Source organism: Pseudopipra pipra, chromosome 3 (assembly GCF_036250125.1).
Source record: "Pseudopipra pipra isolate bDixPip1 chromosome 3, bDixPip1.hap1, whole genome shotgun sequence".
Taxonomy (NCBI): Eukaryota; Metazoa; Chordata; class Aves; order Passeriformes; family Pipridae; genus Pseudopipra; species Pseudopipra pipra.
In genome coordinates, this window is record NC_087551.1 from 32,480,055 (window position 1) to 32,494,093 (window position 14,039).

The following is a 14,039-nucleotide window of genomic DNA, read 5'->3' on the forward strand; positions in this document are numbered from 1 at the left end:
CAGCACCTGAAGGAGATGAGGAACTGATGGTGTAGACCCTTTCTTTTAGAGGGCACCCTACCTGGCTGCTTGCATACTCATGAGACTGTATGTGTTGATGCTTTGTCTGGTACTGAATTCCTAGGCCGTCATGCCATGGCCAGGGCTGTCTGAAGATGATGGAATGTAGCATGATCATTTGCTGCATTTTCTTGGCAGCAAAGCCACCAGATTTTGTTCCTACCACGAGGTTAGGCTCCCTGTAGAGCATTCCCTTTGAGATGGAATGATGATGGGTTTCTCTGAAAACCTCTTTATTCAGGCTGTGCTCTGGCTAAGAAATGCTTTCTCTGCATCTCTTGCTGCAGATAAGCTTTTGCGTGTCCACAATTCTGGGAGTTGTGAAACGAGCTCGCTGGCCTGCTGCTATTGAAGAGGCGAAAGCTGGAGGATTCTTCTTGGGATACCTGCCCAGTGGAACTCCAATCTACCGTAATCCCTGCACGGAGCAAGTCCTGAAGCTTTTTGACAATTTACTTGCTCTCATAAGGTGGGTCAAGTTGACTTGAAATCATTTATGTTGTCTTACCAATCTCTGAAAGCCACACTGTGATAAATACATGGAATGCTCAGAGCATGTTTGCCCAGAGAAGCCAGTGGGAACACAGGCTGGTGCAGGTGCCCAAGTACTGTTCCTGACTGTTCACAGTGGGGAATGGCACTGGGGAAACTGGAGCCTTCTGAATGTCCATTGACCTGGCCTTCAAGAGTCCATCAAAGCCAGTGGGAGCTTGGGCTGGGGTTGCCTCCCCCGCCTCCACTGCTATAAATCTGCCATCCACTTAATGATTTCTCGACTAACATCTCTGCTCTGCCCTCAGCCCCTACAAGGCCACCTCTCCAGTCAGCACCAGGGCAGTCCCAGCTCTCATCGCATCCTGTTTGTGTTGTTCTCTCTTCAGTGTTAAATTAAGCTGGTCTTGCTGAACATGAACAGCAGCCTCCTGAAGCACTGTCTGCTACAGAAATCAGTGGATGCATACTCTCAGGCTGTTGCTACTGTGCAGTGTCTCTACACAGTGTCACTGGTGTTGTGTAGATTTGAGGCAGCCAGAGGAGGGAGCAAGAGAAGGCAGAAAAGGGAAATCCTGAATAACACAGTTCCCAGAACTATGAAGGAGGAATCTATCTCAGGGTAACTCCTGACAGTGAGATTTTGCCAGACCTATGGAACGATTTTGTCCAATAGCTCTACATGTTAGATACTTGAAAACTTGAGGCTCTGTCCTTGGCAATGGCCTGTTGGGAAAGTGCATTTTCTGATCCACTTAGATTTTCCGTCTCTCAGGTCTGGGAGGAAAGGGGCCCTATTACTTGAGCTCTGTCTAGTAAGGTATGTTTGGTAGTCACTGAGCTCGGGAATGTGCTGCTTCCAGTGAGAAGCAACATGCTGGACTGGTAGGACAAGCACATGTTGTTTTGACCCACCCGAGCGCTGTTTCTCTTCGCTAAGCTCTATGTACCACTCTGTGTGCTACTTTGGCCAGTGAGCAGCTACAGCTGCAGAGTTGTGCTTGAAGTGTTTTTGCCTTTTATTCTGGAAGGCTGAAGATCCTGTGATGAACTTTTGGGAGAGCTTAGGTAGAGATGCCTGAGTAAAGGTAGCCTCATGCCATTTCTTCCAGGGCCTGCAACATGTTTCATATTGTGTGAGACCAACTAAACCAATGCCCAAGGTCTGAACAGGCTGCAACAGACAGACTTTTTGCTCATGCAATCACTGTTCTTGACAGAATTTATGCATTAGTAAAAACACTTGGAATCTCTATTACAACAAGCTTAGGAAACTATCATCCAACTTTTATCAGTACCTGTGGAGAAGCAGAAACCCTGTGCCTACCTGTTTACCACTGCCAAGAATACACGTGAATTATGTTCTGTAGCCAGTACCTCAATATCTCACCTGCAGGCCAGAATATTTTCTGAGTATGTGGTAGTAACATACATGGAGCAGCCTGTCCTTCACTCAGAGGTATCCAGGCTTTTCTTAAGGCTGGATGCTCCAACAGGAACCAATGAATGATGTGTTAAGAGCAGTGGATCTTCATATTTTTCCATCACTACTGCTGGATACAGAGGCCTCTTTGTATGACAACTGCAAGCTCATAGTTGTTCAGTGCCAATGTTGATGACACGTCTTTTTGGAAATGTTGGATCTTGTGCTGTGGAGCTCCTGCTCTCTCCTTGGCTGACTGTAGATGCCTTTTCCAAGTACTGCTTCCTCAGGCCCTCTTTAATGTGGATAACACAGGAGAATATGGAATCTGGAGCAGCCTATCACCAGGCAGGAAGTATAGGGATATGAGGAAGGCTGGCTGGCAGGAAAGCTGCCTGTGTTGAGGATACCTTCAGGGACATAGTTGCATTACTCCTTGGGGATAGATGCTTTTCTTAGGTCTGTGCCATTAGGCAGCTCTCTGTAGGGATAAGCAGTGTCCAGTGTTGCTTATGTGGGACAGATGTGGAAGTTCCTGGAGACTGTTGGTTTCTGTGTGAGCAGATCTGCAAGTAGCAGCAGCAGGGGTCCTGCTGAGCAGCTGAACTGAGCACCAAGTCAGGCACCAGTGAGCAAAGAAAGGGTATTTTGCAGACTGAGCAGGTGAGTCTGTTGCTCTCTGGGTGGTGTGTGGCATTCTTCTGTGCTAGCAGGCAGAAGCAGTGAAAACCCATAAGCCACTGGGCCTTTACTGGGGTGGTGAGTAGCTTGAATGTAGGTCATGGATGAGACCAAAGGACTGAGAAGAATGACAGTCCAGGTAACAAGACAAAATAAGGTAGTTTTGAGTGGCATCTTTTTGTGCCTACCTGTATTTGTCTCTATAGCTGTATTTACTGAAATATTTTGAGGTTGTTTTGTTAATCTCTGCTAGTAGCTTTCAGAGTGATAATTCTCCTGTCCTCTGTGGTACCTTATTTCATCTAGGTGTTTTCTAGCTTCTGGCTTAAAATGTTCGCTCCTGAATTTAAACGCAAATCATGTTTTCAGCCATTTTTAGAAAAAGGTGCATCTCTGCAGTCAGTAGCTGCATGAACTGATTGGTGCAGTGCCTTTATTGTGCTGGGATTTGTTCCTGTTTTGTTACAAATGGACTGGTCAGGCTCAGCAAATGTTTTGCATAGACAAAGGCTTTTTTGGAACTCCTGATGAGGAGACACTGACATTACCAAATGAAAGAATTCTTGGATAGACATGGGTGCTGTAGGCATTTTCCATGTATGTGGCTCCAGCTTTGGAAAAAGATTCTTCAATCACAGACTGTCCTAAAGGACACATCTTCTGGTCTTCAAGCTCATCTCTCTAGGCATCAGAGGCTCTTTCTAGCAGAGCTGTGACCGTCACTGAAAATCCCCCAAGTCCTGCCATATCCTTTGCTTGTCTTTTCTGAAGTGTAAATGTCTCTTGAATTTTGTTGTTCCATGTTCTCCTGTGTGTGGGATGCCCAGGAGTGCAGAGTCTCACATGGAACATGCCTAGGGGTTACATCATCATGGATAAGGGCTATTGGATGTTTTTCTAACTCCCGTGGGAAGCAGCTGGTTGGCCATTTTCCCTCCATTACCACTGGGAACTTGCTGAAGTATTAAGGGAGATCAGCCTGTGAGTGAATATCTGCCCTCTGAACTTGAGAAAATGCTTCAAGGACTCTGAAACAACTAAGGACCATGACCACTCCTTTAGGATATGACCATCTGGCCCATCCTGCTGGAGTTAGAGCAGTGAGATTTCAAGGTTCACCACTACAATTCCACAGTCCTTCAGTTTGTCCTGCTGTCCTTCTGCCCAGCATGAGGCAAATCAACATTGGCATGGAGTGGGCAGGAGACATACAAGAGATTATTTTAGTAGCCAGGTTTCAGGATAGCCTCAAGCAGAAATGCACAATTTTTTGAGTTGGTGGAACAACATTAACCAAACTTTAGTGGAAGCTGGGCCGTTTCCTGGCCCCTCTTGGCAGAGTAGAATCAGCTTGTGCCCCTTTGAGGCCTGTTGCATGGGGTTAGGTCCAGCCCAGAACGAGAGTATGAGTCACAAAGAAGTTGTTGTGTAGCTCTTTCATATGAAGGTTCCATACTTGCCTTCCTCAAGTCCAGTGAGCAGAGAAGTATTTAACACTTGCAGAGAGAAACAGGATAGTTGCTGTTTTGGAGCCAACTTGGGCTTTCTGCAAATGCAGGCAGACATCACTGCATTGGGGTTGCCAGGATTATGAGCATAGACCTTAAAAAAAAATTAAAAATCATTAATACATGAGTGAAAGCTGAGACTGGAGAACGTACTGAGGTCTGTCCACGCTCCCTTCCCCCAGCCATTCCCATGTACCCCCTGCTTTGGGAAACGCTGCTCGAGGGGGAGATACTGAGTTGCCCTTGATCACCTCTAGCAGCAGGTACAATGGCATTGCAGTTTTGGAGGAGGCTGCAGGATTTGTGCTGTGTGCAGCTGGCGACACCCACAGTGGAGGTCTGAGGTCTCAAAGGAGAGAGGTAGGTGAGAGAGACACCCCCTGCCAAGTCCAGCTCTGAGTGTCAGTGCCCTGGCTAAGAGGGAGGACCCATTTTGGCCTGGATGGCAAGAACCAGCCACCCATGGCTGAATTGGTGTCCCTTGTGGAAAGCTGACTGGCTGCCTCCTGATCATGCGGAATTGTTCGCAGCTGGATATGTTGTCCAAGGGGCACATGCATTTGCCATGAGTAACATCTGATCAGACTGATGTTCTCACTAGAGTCCCTCCAGTGCCACCTGCCATTCTGGGGCCTGTGACCCATCCCTGAGGGGCAGTGTGTGTATGTTGGAGCTGAAAGAGCCCTTCCCTCTGAAGGGGCCTTAGGTGCAGAAGATCTTTTGAGATGTCTTGTCAGTTTTAAAAATACATTCTCTGATCCCTTTGGCCAAGCTAATAAGCTGTTCCCAACAACAACTGGAGAATTGCTGGGAGTTTTTACTGCCAGTGCTCACAAGGGGTGGGATGAACTGAAGTAAATGGAAGGGGCAGCCAGGAGATTCAGGACATGAGGTGGAGTCACTCCATGTCTCTGTCAGGTCAGCTTCCCCAATATTTTTGCAGGTGGGGAAGGGGGATCCCATGCACACGTGCTTGGTCTCACCTTCCTCATCATCTGCCTCAGAAGAGCTGTCCACAAGCTGAAGGAGAGGATCGCACTGTCGAGGGCAAAAAGGGGTTCACTTACATGAGTATAAACCAAGTGCTTTTCTGTTTCAGGACACACAACAATCTCTACATGCCAGAGATAATGGCAAGGCTGGGGGATACGTTTGCAAAGGCCTTGGACATGCTGGAGGTGGAGAAGAATGCCATTCTAGGTAAGAGGCTTCTCTTCGGGAGGAATGTGTGGACGGATTCTTAGAGGTGTTTGAGTTAGTGCTCCATCCATAGCAGTGGAGATGAAGAGGGGCTGGAGGGGCATTTTTTTCATAGTATTTGTAGCTCAGGTGTGATTTGAACCTGCTGAAATTAAGAAGTTAAATAAGTTATTGGTCTCAGACAAATTGATTTCTTCTGCATAAAAACGAAGGATACCCTACCAAACTGCTTATCTCAGTTGGGTGGTGGTCTCTGCAACATAGCGTTTCAGGCTGCAGAACCTGGGGGGTGCTGTAATTGTCTGCCTTTGAGCAGAATTAGTACTCAGCAGGAGCCCTGAGTGCTGGTGCAAAGACCTGTCCTGGAGGGCAAGAGCCAAGTTGTGCAGTATGGCCCTGTCATTTGTTTCCAGACAGCATATTAGAAAGAGGCTTTTGGAACCATCCTGAAACAACTTTGAGCTTGTGAACACACAAGCATTTACAGCCAAGCAGAAGTAAGTGGGTGGCCTTTGTGGATAAAGTGTGGATCATGACTTTGGAAACAGGTTTAATTTCGGGTCCCGACCAGATAGTGAAATATTTTGGGGAAGCTGCTTTGTCTTTCTTACCTCCATTTCATATCTGTAAAATGAGGACATGCTTCCTTCACCTCTGTTTGTGAACACCTGCACATAAAGCAGCAGGGCCTTGATCTCTGCTCCAAACTTCTTAATGTCATAGTTCAACAGTAGCTTGTGTCCTGACAGAGAATACAAACCTGAAGGGATGAGCTATTAGAGGAGCTGCAGAACTGTCAGCTTTGCTTGACTAAGTTTTCCTTTGGAGAAATTAGGCAGCTGTAACAACGTCAGTGGAAGCACCTCTGCTCTGGGTACAACCAGCCTGAACTTGTCTGACCTCTGAGGGGAGGTTCTGGCCCGGGGTTGTGGCACCGCTTCCATTTTGGATGCATGTTGTACTTGCCAAAACCTTCCTTCGCTGCCATTAAGCTGGCTAGGGACTGCCCAGCATGTCCTGAAGGTGCACTGTGCTCTCATTAATGAAACTGAAGATTATTCTTTCCCACAGGTCTCCCTCAGCCTTTGCTGGAGCTTTATGACTCTCCTGTTTACAAAACAGTCTTAGAAAGGATGCAGGGCTTCTTCTGTACCCTCTACGACAACTGGTAAGACCACCAGCTCTCTCACACACCATCCAACACTGCACAGCTGAAGCAGTAGGCTGTTGCTGGGGCCTGACTTCTTTTAGAGTTAGACTTTTGATGCGAACCGTATCCAAGTAGAAGCTGCAGTGGTAGAATATATGCAGTGGTTGTAATCTACCATTTACAAATGCAACAGTCTTTGAAAAAGTACCTCAAAATGTCGATCTGCTTTTTAGCTCTTCCTGCAATTAGGTAGTTGGATTGGAGCACTTACCTAATAGTTTGTCTCTTTAAATTACATGCTGGGATACAGTAGCACTTGAAAGTACCTTGTGGTGCTTCAATGCTGAATTTATTGTCCCTCTGCAGGTATCCCAGAAAAAAAGAGATATGGTGCTAAAATTCTCTATAGTATTTGCTTAAGAACAGGGCAACAATCTGATCTCAAGGTGATAGTACTTGTAGCCTTTGCAGACCAGAGACATGGTACCTGTTATCTAGCAGACTTGCAACTAACTTGTTTTTTTGTTGAAGTTTTCACATCCTGGGAAATGCAGGCCCCTCCATGCAACAGGATTTCTACACCGTTGAGGGTCTCGCCACCCAGCTCCTTAGCTCTGCTTTCAACAACCTCAACAACATTCCTGATTACAGACTTCGTCCCATGCTCCGTATCCTTCCATCACTGCCTCAGGCCACCTAGGGAGGCTTTGAACATGTTAACTGGAAACCTGCATCGTTTTCAGTATAGCTGAGACAAAGAAGGGTGATTGAGGAGGTAAAAAAGCAGGGATATTCCTGGTGTGGATGAGGTGTGAGCCCAGGAGGGCACGAGCAGAAACAGCAGTGCTTGGGGTCAGAAACAGTAAATGCAAAGGATTTATGTGGTTCTGGAGGCATTGTGAGAGGTGGGGAGTGCCTTCCTGGGGCTAAGGAGGCTTGGATAATGAGGAGCTTGGCAGTAAGGTGTGCTTGTGTGGGAAATCATGTGGGTTTCCCAACCCACTTTCCAGGGCTGGACATTCAGTCTCACAGCTAGGAAATGGGTGTTAAGCACCCTCAGATTTCTCAACTGAACTGTCAGGGGAAGGATCTGAATACCTCATGGTCTTGCGTATAGAGATGCCACTTGTTAATTGACAGCTGTGAGAAGATGGGCTTTGAGGTGTCTGTTTCTTGGCCTCCCAGTGAAATGGGCTCGTTTGGGTAGTGTGGCAGTCTTCCCTAGCAGCTGGCCTTATGTGCTGGATCTCTTCCTTAATTGGCCTGTGCAGGTGTGTTTGTGAAGCCCTTAGTACTCTCCTGCCCTTCAGAATACTACGAAACCCTTGTCTGTCCCATGCTGGGACCACTCTTTACCTATCTGCACATGGTAAGAAAACTTGTTTGATGCCTGTTTCTTGACAGCCCAGATTCCCTGTAAGCAGCTGACAGGAACATGTGAGAATGTCTGTCTCTACAGAGACAGAAAAGATGAGGGCAGAGCCTCGATGCTTAACGATTTTGATGATGTTTTGGGGGGGCTTTTGGGGTGTATTAAGCTCTGGCTGTTGCACAGCACCCCTTGCTGTGAATTCAAACCCGTGGACATTAGCTCCTCAACCTGCAGCTATGAGAATTTTTGTGGGTTTTTTTTGCCTGTGTCCTCCCATTTTCCTGACAACTCATTCACATTCCTGCAGCCAGCACAGTTGGTAGCAGTTCTTCTGCCATTCAAAATGGGTCTTGGCATGAGAGCTGTGTTTAAAGCTCTTGTGCTTCTGTCAGCAGCTATCACTTGTGTCTCCTTGCATTGTGTGCAGCATGGCTCCTTAAGAAGGTATTAAATCTTTCATTTTGTCTTGAACAGAGGTTATCCCAGAAATGGCAAGTGATCAGTCAGCGAACCATGCTCTGGTAAGCTTCCACCCCTAGGTACAAAGGGGGAAATGGGGAATGAGATGGAGGTTTGGTCTCTTATGTGGGCCTTTGCCCAGGAACAGCCCTGCCAGCAGAGGACTGGAAAACACTGTGGTGACTCATTCCCTGTGCTTAGGCAGAGGGGATACTTTAAGACATTGGCTCCCTTCAAACTAAAATTTTTTCTCCTCAGTGAGGATGATGCTGCAGATGACAACCCCGAGTCTCAGGAGATGCTTGAAGAACAGCTGGTCAGGCTGCTGACCCGAGAAGTCATGGATCTTGTCAGTAAGTGAAATCAAGCTAGATCCCCTGGGATTATTGGGAAGTTTTCCCTGGAGAAGACAACAGGCATTCCCAAACTGCAGTAAAACTTAACTATAACGGTCAGTGGTATTTAACATAGTCTTTAGAAGCCAGGTGTGAGACAGTTAGCCCTGTCAAAATCTTAGCTTAAACCTAATAAGAAATTATTAAAAACCTTCAGAAGAGAGTTTCTTCCTTTTTTTTTTTTTTTTTTTTTTTTTTTTTTTTGTTAGCTTTTAGGGCTCTGTGGTTTTGGCACTGTCCCTTAGAAGTCCAGTCCTTTGAAATCTGGTTCTCCCTGGAACTCAGTAGGGGACATGGATTTGTGGACAACCCAAGTGTAGAGCAGTTTTGTTTCTGGCAATTGCCATGTCTCTTAACCAGACAGAGAGAATAGTCCCTCCCCCAGAGCTGTCTCCCTTCTTTGTGGTCCATTTCTCCAATGTTTTTTTGTCAACATGGCTTTGAGCAGAGAGACTCGGAAAATTGATTCCACATAGAGAGTGTAGATCATCAGTCTTCTATCTCCTTTCTTGATTGGCCTTTTTGCCTTAAAATGGTGTTCTTCTCAGGTTATGGACTTCAAATGGTTTCTCAGTAGTCTGAAGCAGCCACTGTGCAGCAGGTTCCACTGGGGAAGACGCTGTGGGTGGGGTGTTACAGCCTTCCAGGGAGTGCAGTATTTGGCTTTTATACTGGGCTTCCCCACTCTTCAGGTTCTGTGTAACAGCTGGGGGAGCTTGAAGCAGCTGTGAGCCCATCAGTCTGTAGGATTATCTCTGCATATTCTGAAGTAGCTTCTTCCCTTTTCCACTTCTCTGACTTGCAACTGTTTTTGCAGCTGTTTGCTGTGTTTCTAAGAAAAATGTTGAACATAACACTACTGCTGCTGTAGATGGAGACGGTGAGTAAATGCCTACCTTTGCCTTTCCTGCCCTTGGTGTACACAAGCACTTTTCCTATTTCATGAGGGAGAGGCTTGCATTTTGCTGGAAGTTCTGTGTGAGGGGTATAGGTTTGTAAGAAGTCTTCAACTCTGTCCTGCCCAGTGTGTCTGGGGGCCATAGAAAAACCTAGTCTAGCCTAGGAACAAATGTGCTGTAGGGTTCGCAGGTTGCAGCAGCTGATTCTTAAGATGCTGAGGAGAAGAGGGGGATATGCAGTCTTCCCAAGACCTGAAGATAGCTAGTTGGGCTCCCTTCCTGCCCCAACAAGGGTGGGTGCTTTTTGCTTGAAAAGAGATATTCTGGGCAAGCTTTGCCAGCATACTGATTCTGTGTGCTGGCTCCTGGCTCCCATCTTAGTCCTTGCAGGCTCCCTGTTCTCTCCCTCAGTCCTTGGGAGGCCATGTTCACAGTGCTGCCTTTGCTCTGCTCTGCAGATGACGAGGCGATGGCCACGGAGGTGACCCCCCCTGCCAGTGCAGAGCTCACTGAGCTTGGCAAGTGTCTGATGAAGCAAGAGGTAAGAGCCATGGTCTGACTTCTACCATGCTTTCTCTGCACTCTTTGTCACGCTTGTCTGTTGTGCAGCCAAGCGTTGCTGCAGAGATCGAGGCTGCTGGAGTGCTCCCCAGTGTGAGAATCATCTCTTAGGAACGTGCATGGCTTTTAAGGGCCTTGCAGAAGCCACAAAGGAAATGAGGATTGGGATCCAGTACAACACACAGCTACAGAGTTTCAGCCCCTCTGGGGAAGACAGCTGTGGGCATTCAGCCCCCAGGGTGCTCCCTGGCTCTGCCTTCATCCTGGGCTCCAGTCTTCATGAAGAAGAACTTCATCCAGAAGCCTTTTGTTTCTTTTTTATTTCTATAAAATCTGCCTGAGCTGGTACAGGAGCCACAGTGTTAACACCATCCACTTTACAGAGTACCCTCATCCCAATGCCTCTGTACTCCTCTGCTGTGGATGCCTCAGAAGCTCTTGCAGAAGCTATTGCAGTGACTTAAGAGTAGCAGCTGATGGGAGTCCATGAGTACTCCAGGGCCTTTCCCAGGGAGATGAAGGGAGCAGGTGTGCTTGACATTGGTCCCTCATGGTTATGATGGTGCACACTGGGTGCCTTTGAGCACCTTCAGGATGCAGGATTCTCAGAAGATAGCCCTTAGGAGCTCTTGCAGGGTATCTGGATTGCTTCTTGGCTCCCTTCAGGTTTGAACACTGGAAGTGGGAAATAGTTCCTCTGACTGGTCCTCTCTGACTCCTTTTCAGGATGTTTGCACTGCAGTGCTGATCACTGCCTACACATCCCTCTCCTGGAAGGACACCTTGTCCTGCCAAAGAACCACAACACAGCTTTGCTGGCCACTACTTAAACAGGTACCTCTGGGAGGAAGAAGGGGTTAGTACTGGCAGGGTTGGGAGACGAAGCTCTGGATGTTGTGAGAAGCATGGCAACTTCACCCCTGGGCACCTTCTCCCTCAGGAAGACCGAGCTGTTGCAGAAATGCAGTCATGTATCGGTATCTTGCTGCAGTGCTGACAGTGCCTCTTCCCCAGGTGCTTCCAGGAAACCTCCTGCCTGATGCCGTGTCCTGGTTTTTCACAAGCGTGCTGAGGGGCTTACAGGTACACGGGCAGCACGATGGCTGCATGGCAGCTCTTGTCAACCTGGCTTTTCAGATCTACGAGGCCTTGGTGAGAAATCCTGTCCTTCAGCCAAATGTGAGGTTGGCTGGGGGGTGGTGGAAAACTAATCCTGTGCCTGCTTGGGTAGGGGCAGAGGAGCCCTGCAGGGCTGCTTGCCTAACAGAGCCATGTTAATTTACTTCTCCCTGCAGCGCCCTCGCTACGCTGAGCTGAAGGCAGTGATGGAGCAGATCCCAGATATCCAGCTGGACTCTTTGGAGCAGTTTGATTCAAAGCTTCTCAATCCAACACTGCAGAAGGTGGCAGACAAGCGCCGGAAGGATCACTTCAAGCGCCTCATCACAGGTTGCATTGGGGTAGGTGATGTCCTAGAGGAAAATTAACCTGGTCTGTTTCACACCTATATGCTGCAGAAGTGATGGGGTGTCCTGCCTCTCGCCAGCCACCCCGCTTCCCAGCAAGGAGGCTGTTGCAGCATGTTCTTAGTGTTTGTTCTGTCTCTCTTCACCCTGGAGGTACAGCAGGGATGGCAGCACAGACTGAGCAGCCCCTCTATCAGTGGCCATTCACTGAGAGACAGTGGGTACCCTGCACAAGGATGCCCAAGGGAACAGGGTGATAAAACATTTGAATGAGGCTGTTGGGTCATCTCTAGGCTTTTGTGAGGATGGTGGTGTTGGAACCTTTGGCCTTGAATTAGAAGCTGGGGAGCTGGTATGCTGGTGGTTACCTCAGTGCCCTGGCACTTGTGAAAGGCCAGGTCTGAGACTCCTCAAAATGCAATCACAGGGTCCAGGCCTAGGAGTTGCTCAGAACCTGGGGTCTGCTCTGATCTGCAAGCAGGCTGTCCCTGAGTGGGGGTGTGAAGACAGTAATGACTGATGCCTGCCTGTCTGTCCTCTGCAGAAGCCCATTGGGGAGCAGTTCCGCAAGGAGGTTCATATCCGGAACCTTCCATCTCTCTTCAAAAAGGCGAAGCCATCATTGGAGACAGATGTGCTAGAAAACGAGGATGGAGAGAGCTTCAACGTACTCTTTGAACCCTGAGCCTGGGATGCTGCAACCATCTCCTCCCCTACCTTATATTTTGTCTCCTCCTAGTAAGCACATTAGATTCTCCTTGTCATGCCTCCACAAGCATTCGTCTGAATAAAGCCCTTTACGGGTCCTGTCCCATTCTCCTCCCCTACACTGGGATGGGACCTGCAGTGGCATTTGAAGCAGTCTGTTAAACTTTTCCCCTGATTTTTTATCCTCCGTTGGATGAGCATTTTTAGACCTCTGCTTCTCTGCAAGGTGGGAGCTGAGCCTATAGACTCCATTAGGTAAAGCCTGGTCATCTTGTAGCCTTGGGTCACTCTTGCTCCACCTCTTCATCCCTTGGGGTTTAGGATTAATGCAAAAGGCAGAGTAGTGTGCCATGTGAAAAGGGGCTACCCTAATCTTCCTCTGGGTGCTAGTAGCCAGGCTTTGTAGGGAACACATCGGACACTCCTGTCACGTTTATCAGCACTCGTCCCTAGCGGACTGGTATTCTGATGAATCCGTTTCCCTCCAGGATGCTGAGCCTTGGGCTGAGGGCTGTGTGCCAGGAAGCCTAGCAGTGCTCTAGGATCTCCCACGAGATCAGCCTTTCTAAGGTGCAACTGCTCTCTAGAAAGAGGCAGACACTGTCATACACATATATATATATACATATATATGTATAGATATGATCATACAGTTTGTTCTACCCAGAGCCAAAGGGAAGGCTTTTACTTTGTGCCAGCCTTTCTTGGACATCTCTCAGGGGGAGCAGGGCAGATTATTTTTTTTAATTATTTTTTTTCATTTTACCACACCCTGTAGACTAGAACTTGGCCAGTGCAGGGTACACAAAATTTGGACCAATACCTGAAGCACCTGCAATCCAAAAGGGATCTCCTCACCCTGTTGCAGTGGAGATGACTAGCCCCTGGTTTTACTCACTCTGGTACTTCTCACAGAATTGCATAGTGGGGCAGGAGGAGTGGGCTTTACACTGCAGTTCACAGGGCGGAGCCAGGTCAGAAACTGGGTTCTAGCTGAGGTGGGACTCTATGAAGCCACTCCAGTCTGCAAAGCTGGTTCACACAATCTATCCTAGTGTTAGCACAGGAGCTGGGAGGGTCAGTCCAGAGGTAGCAGGCAGTTTTGCCATCCAGGAGGCAGAACAAGTAATAAGTAGTGGTAGGCAGAGAAGTGGTGTCTCAACATGGACAGACTGGACAAAAAAGCTGGAGTTCGGAGGTGTGGGAGTGCAGATTGGAAGAGCAGGCCTTGGGAATCCACTCACCCTCCTGCCCCTGCTGTTCCACCAGCACACCCTCCACTTTCCTCCTGGCCTCAGACTTTAACCTCTGAGCTAACATGGCTCCTGGCTCTAGCAAAGACTGGGTGTATTTATTGTGTTGTGATATTTTTAACATTCTGTGACTTCATGCTAGACACAAGGGAGTTTTTTAAAATGGATTTTAAACCTTTTTTGTAGGAATGTTTAAATCCGAAGCTGTCTCTGAACTGGTTGTGTTACACCTCTGAATGTCAATAAAGCTATTCCAGTTTCATACACGCAGTGTCATGTTTCATTTTTATTCTTTTGTCTGTTTCAGTAAGATCTGAGGTCTGTGGTCTGCCCAGGCTGCCTGCCTAAGGATTGCTCAGCACTCCTTATTCCACCTACCAAAAAGGGGGCACCTTTGCTGGTAGTCAACATT

At 47.9% G+C, this 14,039-nt stretch overlaps 1 protein-coding gene across 4 annotated transcripts in view; it reads left to right on the forward strand.

Moving 5' to 3' along the window:
* XPO5 (exportin 5) overlaps window positions 1-13,891 on the forward strand; it is a 29,803-nt gene extending 15,912 nt beyond the window's left edge. For all 4 annotated transcript variants that reach the window (XM_064648509.1, XM_064648510.1, XM_064648512.1 and 1 more), the window contains 13 exons: window positions 348-529; window positions 5,264-5,364; window positions 6,436-6,532; window positions 7,046-7,182; window positions 7,786-7,883; window positions 8,361-8,407; window positions 8,604-8,698; window positions 9,558-9,620; window positions 10,098-10,180; window positions 10,927-11,034; window positions 11,215-11,352; window positions 11,496-11,660; window positions 12,211-13,891. In XM_064648509.1, the coding sequence (XP_064504579.1) occupies window positions 348-529; window positions 5,264-5,364; window positions 6,436-6,532; window positions 7,046-7,182; window positions 7,786-7,883; window positions 8,361-8,407; window positions 8,604-8,698; window positions 9,558-9,620; window positions 10,098-10,180; window positions 10,927-11,034; window positions 11,215-11,352; window positions 11,496-11,660; window positions 12,211-12,351 (1,455 nt within the window). In that variant the 3' untranslated portion in view covers window positions 12,352-13,891. The remainder of the gene's footprint in view (window positions 1-347; window positions 530-5,263; window positions 5,365-6,435; window positions 6,533-7,045; window positions 7,183-7,785; window positions 7,884-8,360; window positions 8,408-8,603; window positions 8,699-9,557; window positions 9,621-10,097; window positions 10,181-10,926; window positions 11,035-11,214; window positions 11,353-11,495; window positions 11,661-12,210) is intronic.
* The last annotated feature ends 148 nt before the right edge of the window (window positions 13,892-14,039 follow it).